This window comes from Panicum virgatum, chromosome 3K (assembly GCF_016808335.1).
Source record: "Panicum virgatum strain AP13 chromosome 3K, P.virgatum_v5, whole genome shotgun sequence".
NCBI lineage: Eukaryota > Viridiplantae > Streptophyta > Magnoliopsida > Poales > Poaceae > Panicum > Panicum virgatum.
Genome location: NC_053138.1, coordinates 8,919,138 through 8,932,302, shown reverse-complemented (window position 1 = coordinate 8,932,302; position 13,165 = coordinate 8,919,138). Strand labels below are relative to the sequence as shown.

The following is a 13,165-nucleotide window of genomic DNA, read 5'->3' as shown; positions in this document are numbered from 1 at the left end:
TGTCACACCCGATTTTAAGGACAAAACCGAATGCATAACTATATGTATGCCAGGATCAAGTTTCATACATATAGAGACATTATAAGTGATTAATCAGTAACAGTATCACGTAAAAACAACAATTAAAAGATTATCAGAGTTATACAGCTTATCCTGGAAACGAAGGCTCCAAACTTCACAGGCAATCGACTGGGGGTTGCGTACGCCTAGAACTCAGCAACATCTTCAGAAAACTTCATAAACCTTCTCCTTCTGAGCAGCAGTAAGCAAGGGTGAGTACACTTATGGTTGGTACTCAGCAAGGCCACAAGAAATAACCAGAATGTGATTTATATCCATCTTCAAGTTTATTAATCATGTGAGGGTCCAAGCCGCTCTTGACCGTGAGCACGGCTAACCGGTTAGTTTTAACTCTGCAGAGGTTGTACACTTTCACCATAATTCGCGTAAAAGTTCCGAAGAACTTTGAACCCTAACCACGCAATGTGCTAGCTAGGCACAATACCACACTTCCGAGGTGTGATTGCATAGGGACGCTACGAGGCCTTTACAAAGATTCCCTAACCTATGACAACCCGCTAAGGTTTCAAGCCAAAGTGGTCATAACACTGCCCTAATGAGGTGATACCTTGCCAAAGGATCATAAAACAATACCAATTGCCCCAAAAGGACTGAGCTATATCCCATCAATGCGTCCCCTCTTGCCCTTTCGGTAAGATTGTCACAAGCTAGAGTCTCTAATTAATCAGCCAAGACCAGAGCCATATAGTATTGTGGTTGTACTGTTTTCTTGGGTGGTTCTCCATGTTCCAATTAAATCATATCATCTTGTAAATAAAGCATAGATAGAAGTATGGTTAGGATCACTTGCCTTTCTCCAACGAAAAGCTACTCTTACTGCTCTTCACTGCTCTTCAGCTCTTGCTCACTTGGGATTCTTGATTCTTCAAGCTTCAAACAACGATCTTTCTACTCGAAGCAAACACCGAGCAAACATACAAAGCAAACAAGAAGATACAACTAAGAACATTACACCAGAACAAAAGAAAGGCTTTAAGAGAGCGTACTAAAGGATAGAGCTTGCTGCTACGGTTACGAGAGCGCAAGAAACACAGAAAACAGAACTAAAACGGTGATTCTATGGGATAAACGATGCTTCAGGGATCTAGTCGCGATTAACTATAGAGTTAAGAGCTAGCGGAAAAGATTTGTAAGACACAGAAAATTGTGCTCACAGAGGATGAAAAGGTTATAAAGCTATCGCACACGTCACAAGGATCACGTGAGCGCGAGAATCGATGAAAACGGAGTTAAAACGTGGAAGATATGGCTAAAACAAGGTTCTAGGGGCTTATTTGCGAAGAAACAGAGCTTCCAGGGGTTAGATTTGAAGAAACCAGGGGCTAAAACCTAATTAACCATAGACTTCAAGGGCTAGCACGTAAAAACACCTAAGCAGGACTGCGGGTTCTATTTTGGAAAAGCAGAGGGGTTAAACCATAAAAGAAAGGACTGGTTTGTAAATTCTTTTCACCTGGAATGGACCGCGGGTTGAAACTGGGTAAACAGAGGGGCCTTTTTGAAAGTATGCAAAAGTTGACCGGTATCTTGGGGCTGACTCCGGTTGGATAGATCTGATCCCATCCGTTGGATCGGGATCGGGCGGCCAGAGGTCGATCAGGCGAGCGGGCGGCGGCGCTGGGCGCCCGACGGCGAGGCGTGGCGGCGGCGTGCGGCGGTGGGTCACCGGAGTTGGCGTTCTAGGCGCCTCAGGCCCGATTTGGCTCGGGACCAGGATAGGGAGCACGGGTATGCCACGGCGAACTCAATTTGGGCCGCGGCGCGGGCTATAACGGGCGGGGTGGATCTCGCGGCGGCGCATGGCGAAACGACAGCGACGGCGAGCGGTTCCAGGCGGAGCAGAGTGAGAAGGAGGGGGAGAACGAGCCTGCGGCTTCACTACCTTGAGGCGGAACTCCGGGGCGGCTCGAGGTCGTCGGGAAAGCGGAGGAACTGCGGCGCGGCGGAGAGCTCCGAGCTCGGGCGGAGCTTCAACAATGGCGGCTAGGGTTTGCGCGTGAAGGGGCGGCGGCTTCGGCTTGATAGGGTTCCAGGGGAGGTGCGAGTCCCTGCTTATATAGGGGCGGGGATCCTTGGCGTGCGGCCCAAGGCCGGCAGGCACGGCCGGACTCGGGAGAGTCCCGATCCGTCCCGAGCTCGGGGACGACCCCGACAGGCGGGCCCCGCCTGTCGGTGGGCTGCGGGAGGGGGCGGCGTCGGGTTGGGCCTAGACGAGGAGATGGGCCGCGCGCGGGGGAGGTGCTGGGCAGCGAGGAAAGCGAAGCGGGCTGCGGGAGAGGGAAACGGGCGGGCCGCCGGGGAAGGAAAAAAATGCTGGGCCGGCTTGGAGTTTTAGGCTGAAAGAGGTTTTTTTTTTCCATTTGCAAGAGATTCAAACAAATTCAATTTGAATTCAAATTTGAAGAATTCTAATTCAAATTGAACCACAACATTAAAACAATGCAAGGGTATCATGAGTGCAACACGCAACCAACTTCATTTTATTTTATTTTTTAAATCCAAACAAACTTTATTTATTTTTGCTAAATTCCCTGTGAACAAAAGAAAATGTTGCAAAATTTTAAAACTATGAGAAAATTGTTTATTTATTTTTAATTTTAATCACATCCTGAAATCCAAAAATTTCAGGGTGTGACAGAACTACCCCCCTTAAAAGGAATCTCGCCCCGAGATTCACAAGGCTAGCAAGAGACAAGGGTTTAGGCGGGTAGCATCCGATACACATTAACTTTCTTCTCAGTTATTCCTTCTTACAATGTATACTTCTTAATTCCTGGTGACTCACACAAAACACTTCACGGGAACTCAGTCTATCTCCATTTTCTTTAACTATTCATTCTTTCCTCAGCTTCGTTGGCGCATCTTTCATATCTTGATAAAGTGATTTGAAAAGAGCTTGATTGCTTCTTTTCTGGCTTGGGTGTCTTGTATCATCTCTCAAGTCTTCATGTACCTCTGTCATTAATTATCATTTTTTTTCACACCAACTGGCAAGATGTCCGTCTTCTCCACACTTGAGGCAATACAACCCAAGATCATGGGACCTGGTCTTCTTATGCTTTGTTGGACAACTATGGGCATAGTGCCCTCCTTTACCACAATTGTAGCATGACCACTGAGTATTGTCTACATCTCGCTTTGCTGGGCATCTTCTAGTGTGATGACCTAACTTGCTACGGTTGCAACACTGTTGTGAAATATTCCCCTGTTCACATGAAATAGCAAGACATCCATCTGGGCTATTTTTTTGCTCCACCATAACTCTTTGCACATCATGATTCTTCTTGATAGAGTTGTCATGCGGAGGTTGAACAGCTTTAGGCTGTGGTTGGTTGAAACTGGATTGAGTACGGCTATCTGCCAATGATTGTGGTAACTCCAACTTTTCTTGGCTTGCCTTACTAATTCGTTTCTTAGGCTGCTTGCTTCTTTTAGGCTGATATTCTTTGAAAGTGATAGTCCAATCCTCGAGGTTTATAGTCGGATTTCTATCTTCAGCTTGAGTAATTCCTTCTAGGTTTGGAACATGCATAGATAACTTTCCATTGATATCTGAATGATAACGTTGCCTTGCTTCTGCTGTCATTAAGCTATCTTCTTGTAGACATCGACGGCCATAATGCTCACAACATTGGCACTTTTCTGACGTCTTACTAATCTCATGTTGTTCCTCTATCTGTGGCTTTGGTGCTTCATAGTTTCTCTTACGCTTTTCATTGTTCCATGCTTCAGCTACTTGCCTCTTCACTGGTCCAGTGGGGATTTCTGTCTTGGTCGTCTCCATGTTATTCGAGGATGTTGTTGTAGATTGCAACCTTCCTTGTAGGACACGAGCTTGCATAGCTAATAGCTTCTCTTTATCAAAAGCTGGCAGACCGGTTAGGACTTGATTATCACTGCTAACAGAGTTGTGGCTCCTACGAGAGGAGGCTTGCTCTGTAACATGCTGTTGGTTGTTGACTCTGATTGGAACCATTGCTTGTACTCCTTGAGTTTGTGCTAGAATGTTGATGTCTTCTTTCTCCTTTCTGCTGGGGCTCACCATCTGGTTGCGTGGTAGGGACAAGGTCAGCAGAGAGAAAGAAAAAGCGAGTATCAAGGTAACATCCATATTATCATCTTCACAAACTCTTGGTGGTTGCAACTTAAATAAATCAAGGAGGAGGTGAGAAAGATATGGGGGTAACAGAAAGGAAAAGAGAGCATTCTTGTCTTCAGTTTCTTTCATTTGTTGATCATTGTAGACGAGTGTTGCCATAAACTTTCTTTTTGACATCCTCTAGAGGATTCGGTAAAAAAAGATAGAAGATAACAAGGAGGTGGGAGGTACATAAGAACCCATCTAGGCAACCGATGTTATTGTAGGTAGAAGACCCCCAATACACCGACAATCATTACAAAGAAACGAAATCAAACAAGGTCATAAAGACAAACATCATCATGCAAACACAGAATTCCACCAGACAACACAGTCAAGGAGCGATGCTGCACGTTGTTAATAGAATTAGAAGGGGGTACTCCTAAGCATGGTTATATCTTCTAGCTTCGTTGTTGATGACACATGCCTCCTTCAACTTGTTCAGCGTTGACTTCACCTTCATGATTGTAGTGGCAGTGAGAGTGTCATAACTTTGCTCAGGCTTGATTCTATGGTAGTGCTCTGAATTCTTCATCCAACATGAACAGAAATATGAGCAGGTGGTATAGTATCCAATTGCTTCGACTTGGCTCCACATGATGAACTAGCAGTCACATTCTTCAGATGATTTGGATAGACAAACATTAGGATAAATGGCGCGGATCATCTTTTTTTTTTTGAATCAGAAGAGATACTTTGGAATCAAAAATCAAGGGATGATTCCAGAGCGGTATTGTTGTTATTATTATTATTTTGGAAAGAAGAGGCACAATGTGAAAACTGAGCACATTGTAAAAAAAATTAAAGAAAATAGGCACAAGAAAGATAAGTTAAAAGAAATTTAAGGATGGAATTTGTATAATCATACATCAAGGAGGAATTAAAATCAAGGAGTGATCCAGAAGGGGAAATTAGACCGACCAGAATTGAGGGTCTAACATTTGCGAAATAATAAAGTGCAAATGAGAAGGGGTCAGACGAGAAAGGTTAGTTATCAAAGCGGATTGAGAGAAGAAAAAGCTAAGGAGTGAGAGTATTCAATGGAGTGGGTCAAGGAATAAGTATGAATGGATTTTATATCAAAACAAACCTTAGAAAACGACCATTGCTACCTAGGCTTACGTCCTACAGTCGATACAGCTCTGATACCACTTCTGTCACACCCGATTTTAAGGACAAAACCGAATGCATAACTATATGTATGCCAGGATCAAGTTTCATACATATAGAGACATTATAAGTGATTAATCAGTAACAGTATCACGTAAAAACAACAATTAAAAGATTATCAGAGTTATACAGCTTATCCTGGAAACGAAGGCTCCAAACTTCACATGCAATCGACTGGGGGTTGCGTACGCCTAGAACTCAGCAACATCTTCAGAAAACTTCATAAACCTTCTCCTTCTGAGCAGCAGTAAGCAAGGGTGAGTACACTTATGGTTGGTACTCAGCAAGGCCACAAGAAATAACCAGAATGTGATTTATATCCATCTTTAAGTTTATTAATCATGTGAGGGTCCAAGCCGCTCTTGACCGTGAGCACGGCTAACCGGTTAGTTTTAACTCTGCAGAGGTTGTACACTTTCACCACAATTCGCGTAAAAGTTCCGAAGAACTTTGAACCCTAACCACGCAATGTGCTAGCTAGGCACAATACCACACTTCCGAGGTGTGATTGCATAGGGACGCTACGAGGCCTTTACAAAGATTCCCTAACCTATGACAACCCGCTAAGGTTTCAAGCCAAAGTGGTCATAACACTGCCCTAATGAGGTGATACCTTGCCAAAGGATCATAAAACAATACCAATTGCCCCAAGAGGACTGAGCTATATCCCATCAATGCGTCCCCTCTTGCCCTTTCGGTAAGATTGTCACAAGCTAGAGTCTCTAATTAATCAGCCAAGACCAGAGCCATATAGTATTGTGGTTGTACTGTTTTCTTGGGTGGTTCTCCATGTTCCAATTAAATCATATCATCTTGTAAATAAAGCATAGATAGAAGTATGGTTAGGATCACTTGCCTTTCTCCAACGAAAAGCTACTCTTACTGCTCTTCACTGCTCTTCAGCTCTTGCTCACTTGGGATTCTTGATTCTTCAAGCTTCAAACAACGATCTTTCTACTCGAAGCAAACACCGAGCAAACATACAAAGCAAACAAGAAGATACAACTAAGAACATTACACCAGAACAAAAGAAAGGCTTTAAGAGAGCGTACTAAAGGATAGAGCTTGCTGCTACGGTTACGAGAGCGCAAGAAACACAGAAAACAGAACTAAAACGGTGATTCTATGAGATAAACGATGCTTCAGGGATCTAGTCGCGATTAACTATAGAGTTAAGAGCTAGCGGAAAAGATTTGTAAGACACAGAAAATTGTGCTCACAGAGGATGAAAAGGTTATAAAGCTATCGCACACGTCACAAGGATCACGTGAGCGCGAGAATCGATGAAAACGGAGTTAAAACGTGGAAGATATGGCTAAAACAAGGTTCTAGGGGCTTATTTGCGAAGAAACAGAGCTTCCAGGGGTTAGATTTGAAGAAACCAGGGGCTAAAACCTAATTAACCATAGACTTCAAGGGCTAGCACGTAAAAACACCTAAGCAGGACTGCGGGTTCTATTTTGGAAAAGCAGAGGGGTTAAACCATAAAAGAAAGGACTGGTTTGTAAATTCTTTTCACCTGGAATGGACCGCGGGTTGAAACTGGGTAAACAGAGGGGCCTTTTTGAAAGTATGCAAAAGTTGACCGGTATCTTGGGGCTGACTCCGGTTGGATAGATCTGATCCCATCCGTTGGATCGGGGTCGGGCGGCCAGAGGTCGATCAGGCGAGCGGGCGGCGGCGCTGGGCGCCCGACGGCGAGGCGTGGCGGCGGCGTGCGGCGGTGGGTCACCGGAGTTGGCGTTCTAGGCGCCTCAGGCCCGATTTGGCTCGGGACCAGGACAGGGAGCACGGGTATGCCATGGCGAACTCAATTTGGGCCGCGGCGCGGGCTATAACGGGCGGGGTGGATCTCGCGGCGGCGCATGGCGAAACGACAGCGACGGCGAGCGGTTCCAGGCGGAGCAGAGTGAGAAGGAGGGGGAGAACGAGCCTGCGGCTTCACTACCTTGAGGCGGAACTCCGGGGCGGCTCGAGGTCGTCGGGAAAGCGGAGGAACTGCGGCGCGGCGGAGAGCTCCGAGCTCGGGCGGAGCTTCAACAATGGCGGCTAGGGTTTGCGCGTGAAGGGGCGGCGGCTTCGGCTTGATAGGGTTCCAGGGGAGGTGCGAGTCCCTGCTTATATAGGGGCGGGGATCCTTGGCGTGCGGCCCAAGGCCGGCAGGCGCGGCCGGACTCGGGAGAGTCCCGGTCCGTCCCGAGCTCGGGGACGACCCCGACAGGCGGGCCCCGCCTGTCGGTGGGCTGCGGGAGGGGGCGGCGTCGGGTTGGGCCTAGACGAGGAGATGGGCCGCGCGCGGGGGAGGTGCTGGGCCGCGAGGAAAGCGAAGCGGGCTGCGGGAGAGGGAAACGGGCGGGCCGCCGGGGAAGGAAAAAAATGCTGGGCCGGCTTGGAGTTTTAGGCTGAAAGAGGTTTTTTTTTCCATTTGCAAGAGATTCAAACAAATTCAATTTGAATTCAAATTTGAAGAATTCTAATTCAAATTGAACCAAAACATTAAAACAATGCAAGGGTAGCATGAGTGCAACACGCAACAAACTTCATTTTATTTTATTTTTTAAATCCAAACAAACTTTATTTATTTTTGCTAAATTCCCTGTGAACAAAAGAAAATGTTGCAAAATTTTAAAACTATGAGAAAATTGTTTATTTATTTTTAATTTTAATCACATCCTGAAATCCAAAAATTTCAGGGTGTGACAAAGACACGGAGGACCATGGTCCTCTTGCGCTTGTGCAAGGACTCGGAGGATGTGACCTCGAGAACGGCGCCGAAGATCCGCTTGAGTGACTCCGGGTACCAGATTTGGAAGGCCCTGTTGTCTTGCCTGAGCACGTAGCTGTTGACCTCAGGGTCAAGGGATACAATCATGTCTTTGCCTACCAAGTTAGTCTTGAAAACAGGACCATACCTGGAAATAAAAAAAGATTATATATGTGTGCAAAGTTCTCTAATGAAGTAAAGTTTCTATACATTGGGCACCCACGAGATAAGATTGACGATGCCGTTACCGTACCTCTCCAGCCGTCTCTTGAAGAAGGGAAGCACTTCAAGCGATGGTATCCGGGCAAAGAACTCAAGGGACTCCCCAAGGAGAGGAAGGCCCATCGAGCCAGGTGGCAGCGTGAGCTCACACCGCCGTCGGCGTCGATGGCCGCTGCTCCATTTCAGGAGCAGGTGGAACCACCAGGCGGCGATCAGGGTCACACACATGATGACTAGAAGAAGATCCGTTTCCATCGAAACGTACCTAGCTAGCTAGTTAATCGACGACAAGCTAAGTGTATGATGTGCTCGATTCTTTTGCACGGTGCATGACTTGATATATATAGGCAGGGCGTAGCAGAGGGTCCTCTGCTCAGTTTGCAGCCAGCCAACCAGGTGATGTTATGCTAAAATCTTGTCCGTCACAATATCAGCAGGTGCACCAGAAGTGTTAATTATGTAGAAATGCGATCCTGCATTTATCTATCTATTATATAAATATTTGAGTGTTAGAAAAAGTCACCACGTTCGCTGAGAGAGACTAGAAATTCCCACATTAATCTAAAAAAGAGAAAAATTCGGACCATTGGATTTTATAAAGATCTAATGGCTTAGATTAATCAAAGAGTCCATGCCAAATATAATCAAAGATATTTAGTTATTGTAAAAAAGAGTATGCATATATTAGATATAGAAAAGAAAAGTATTATATAAATATTTGAGTGTTAGAAGAAGCCACCACGTTCGCCGAGACAGGCTAGAAATTCCCACATTAATCTAAAAAAGAGAAGAATTTGGACCGTTGGATTTTATGAAGATCTAATGGCTTAGATTAATCAAAGAGTCCATGCCAAATACAATCAAAGATATTTAGTTATTGTAAAAAAGAGTATGCATATATTAGATATAGAAAAGAAAAAAATGTAAGATTAATACAAAGAGTCCATGCCAAATATGATCAAAGATGTTTAGTTATTGTAAAAAATAGTATGCATATATTAAATATAGAAAAAGAAAAGAATTTAAGATTAATTCAAAGAATCCATGCTGAATACGATCAAAGATATTAAATTATTGTAAAAAATAGTATGCATATATTAATTATAGAAAATTAAAAGAATATAAGAGTAATAAGATCAATATATCTCTTTACTAATTTCTCATATGTTCTTTCCAAAAAAAGAGAAACAACAACCAGTCATACTAATAAAAATAGAAAATTAGGGCTTTATTTTTTGTTTTTATAAGGAAATAGTAGAGAGGCAAACGTACCATCTTTAACTAATTTCATTGGCCGAATTGACCAGATCAAAACTAAAACAAATTTATAGAGGGTGCAAATCATAAAAATGTAGAAGGGAAGGTAGAGAGGTTAAGGCTATCTAATTTCATGCACTAGGTTTAATTTGGACATCAATAAAAAATCATGTTTCTTGGAGTGTGCAATCGATCTCACAAATATGACATAAATGACAACAAACTGTACTCGGCAGTATATTAGTTTTGAAAGAAAAAATGAGGACAATTACATATGCATGTGTCAATCAAGCCAACCATGCAGCACTCTAAAATTTGTTTTGGATCATCATCATCTTCCTTTGCCTCGCATGTCAATCTTCAGTCTGTTTGCTTGATTCTTAATTACAAAACATCCTTGGTGAGAATGGCTCAAGGAGCCAAAGTCGAACTAGATATGTGGATATCGATTATCACATATTTGAGGCTTTTTTAGTGAATCATCATCCATATTCGCCTCGCGGTCTTCATATTTGCTTGATTCTTTATTGTGAAAGCATCCTTGATGAGATTGGCTCGAGGAGCCAAAGTTGAACTAGATAGATGCATGGAGATCGATACATCATAAATCCAAGGCAATGAGATGCATGTCACCAATAGCATAACCATCAAGAGGGACGAAAAAGGGTGTGGCACTCATCCAGTTACCGCCGAAAGAACAGGCAAGGGAGCGTTAAAAGAAGCCACCACGTTCGCCAAAAGCATCTAGAAATTTCCACGTTAATTTTAAAAAGAGACACCGTATGCCATGAAGAATGAACGGTCTAAACTAGCCTAAAAAGGCCATGTTTAAAACTAGCCCAAAGAGTCCATATTAAATACGTTCATCGAGAGGGTCTATAAATTCACACATTAATCTAAAAAAAAGAATATACACCGTTGGATTTAATGGACATCTAACAATAAAAATTAATAAAAAAAATCTATATAAAATATAATTAATAAATATCTAATTTTAGAATAAAAAAATAGGATATGACCGTTCGAGATCGGCTGGATGTTACTCAGGTGCTCTAACAACTAGGCTAGACTTTCTTTCACTTAATATTATTCAAAATATTGCACAAATCAAAGTTCAACATCTAAGTTACAAGTTGTTGGCTTCAACATCACTAACACATACATATAAATATATTTGGTACCTACATATAAAAACTTTGTAAAAAGATAAACATGTATCCAAGTTGATCCCATCTTTTGAATATCGAATTTAAATATTATGTGCTACAATATGCGTCCACATTCAAGGTTACCTAATATTATTGAATCATCATATTTAGATTTTGCAAGTTAAAATATTATAAATATAGAAATGTGATATATAACAAAGAAATTTAAAATATGATGATTTAATACAAACCCATAGGAAGCTGCAAGTAGTATTCAACGAGAGCGAACGAGAGGTACGGTAAATAAAATACCAAATAGACTATTCTGTTAAGATAAAAAATTTAAGAAAATAAATAAAAAATTAGCTACCCGCGCTAGCACGGTCCACCATGAAAAAAATGTGGTTTCACCATTAAAGTCAAAACTAAAGAAGTTTTAGGAGGAGATGATGTCCAACCAAATAAATTGTTAGTGTGCGATCTAGGAAGAATGTTAGCAACTAAAAAACCATTGGCATGGCCATAGAGAAGTATAATTTAATAGCATTGTTTAAAAAAAAACTATGAGTAGAAAAAAGTGAATACGGGTGAGACTTTGAGAGAGTGATGACGACCATAGAGGATGGTGAACATAAAGAAGGAGATTGTACCTTGTCGGCTGTAATAATAAATTTGTAGAGCCCGTAAACAGCATGTAATAGAGAAAATATACTGTGACTATAAAATAAAATAAATGCATATATGCATAAATTTTGGGGAACTACAGATGGAAGAATAAAAATAAAAAATAGCCACCCGCGCTATTTGCGCGGGCCACCTTGCTAGTTAATCTAAAATAAAGAGACTCTTTACAAGACTGTAAATGAAAATTTCCAGAAATGGGGGAGAGGGAGAGAGAGGGGACAGGCGAGCCACTTTGCCTCTGACTTGTGGACCTCAAAAGGATGGCACATGCATAGTTAACATGCCAATTATGTGATTAAATTTTGATTATGAGGTTTCGATGGAGTAAAACACTAACAAGTTGAATGACATAAAACTATAAATTAGTACTAGTTTGGAGACCTAGATAACAGCTCCAAACAAGCTATTATACTTTCGTTTACTCTTTTATAGACTTTTAACCTCTACAAATATTTAATGTGGTGATTCCATTGGATTACCAATAGTTTCGACCAGATACATATTATACCTACCCAAAGTCCAATCAAAACTCAAAAAAAATCCCAATCAAAACTGAAAAGATCTAAATTGACAAATGATGGCTATTAAGAGAGAGTTGCGGGATTCAATCAAAGAATGGGCCTCATCACTACAAATAATTGGCTTTGAGCTCTCACCCATTGAGTGCTGAGGCCGGATATTTTCCTGAATCTAAAAAAATCACTAAAAATAAATACCCGTTCAGGACATTGATGCAGAGAGTTACACCCTCATAGGCCTCTATCACAATACTAACTGATGGTTCCGTTGCTCAGGGATAAATTGACGTGCCGATGAACGGACAAGTTCGAATCCAAGACTACTTCCGTGTACCGCTTGGTTGACTGCTATATGACAAGACCCATTTCTTGGTGAATGAATTTTCTTTTCAAAAAAAAATCTTGGTGAATGATATGATGATGATACACACATCAGCAAGATTTTATCTCAAGACTTCTAGCCATATACATCCAAGCAAGAAAAGCAGCCAAGCAGGCATGTCCCGTCCCGTATCCTCTAAACAACGGCAGTGCCAGCAACCTCACACACTTTACCATCGTCCTCGCATGCTAGCAAATCCTTGATTGCGTTGCAGGTCATCTTTCAGCTTTTAATTATTTCCTTATTACAGAGACTAATACTATGAGCCTCGAATGCTAGCAAACTCGATCGCACACTTACCAATACCCTCTCCTCACCTTGGTATAGAGAAGTGATCCTTTGCAAACTTTCCACACAAAAAGTTCAGACACGCCAAGAACCTGATGTCTAGTTCCGTCGAAACTTTATTTTAAAAAAAGTTTCTGTCGAAACGAGACAAGGCAATGTCTTGCCTGATCAAATAGCTTACACATTCTCAGATACTACTACCCTTTTAGTTTGTATCCAAATGAATCTTTTCAAAAAAAATTGTATCCAAATGTAAATACAGTGTTCCCTAATTCACCGCACTAGTCTATCAACCCGTGCTCCCGCACAGGCTAGTTAGAGATATCTAATAATTATCTACCTTACGCTCTCTTTAACTAATTAAATATTTTAATTCAATACTGTAAAGATACATATTTATCATTATGTAGTTCTAATAAACGTGATAGGTTTAGATACTAACAATGTTTTCTTACTTTGCATCACATCTCCATATATGTTTCATATGTATTTAATTGAATATTTTGTTTGAGC

General features: G+C 42.0%; 1 protein-coding gene across 1 annotated transcript; it reads right to left on the bottom strand.

Moving 5' to 3' along the window:
* Nucleotides 1–8,078: 8,078 nt before the first annotated feature.
* Nucleotides 8,079–8,672, bottom strand: LOC120700566 (cytochrome P450 87A3-like). The gene is made up of 2 exons (XM_039984817.1): nucleotides 8,407–8,672; nucleotides 8,079–8,301 (listed from the first exon to the last, which is right to left on the bottom strand). The coding sequence occupies exons 1-2, from the start codon at nucleotides 8,628–8,630 to the stop codon at nucleotides 8,079–8,081; spliced, it is 447 nt and encodes a 148-aa protein (XP_039840751.1). The 5' UTR covers nucleotides 8,631–8,672.
* Nucleotides 8,673–13,165: the final 4,493 nt, after the last annotated feature.

What these genes read in the sequence shown, in the direction of transcription:
- LOC120700566 (XM_039984817.1), bottom strand. Translation starts at nt 8,630, where the DNA reads ATGGAAACGGATCTTCTTCTAGTCATCATGTGTGTGACCCTGATCGCC. An exon ending in TTCAAGAGACGGCTGGAGAG is followed by an intron (nt 8,302 to 8,406) that starts GTACGGTAACGG and finishes TTTTATTTCCAG; the next exon opens with GTATGGTCCTGTTTTCAAGA.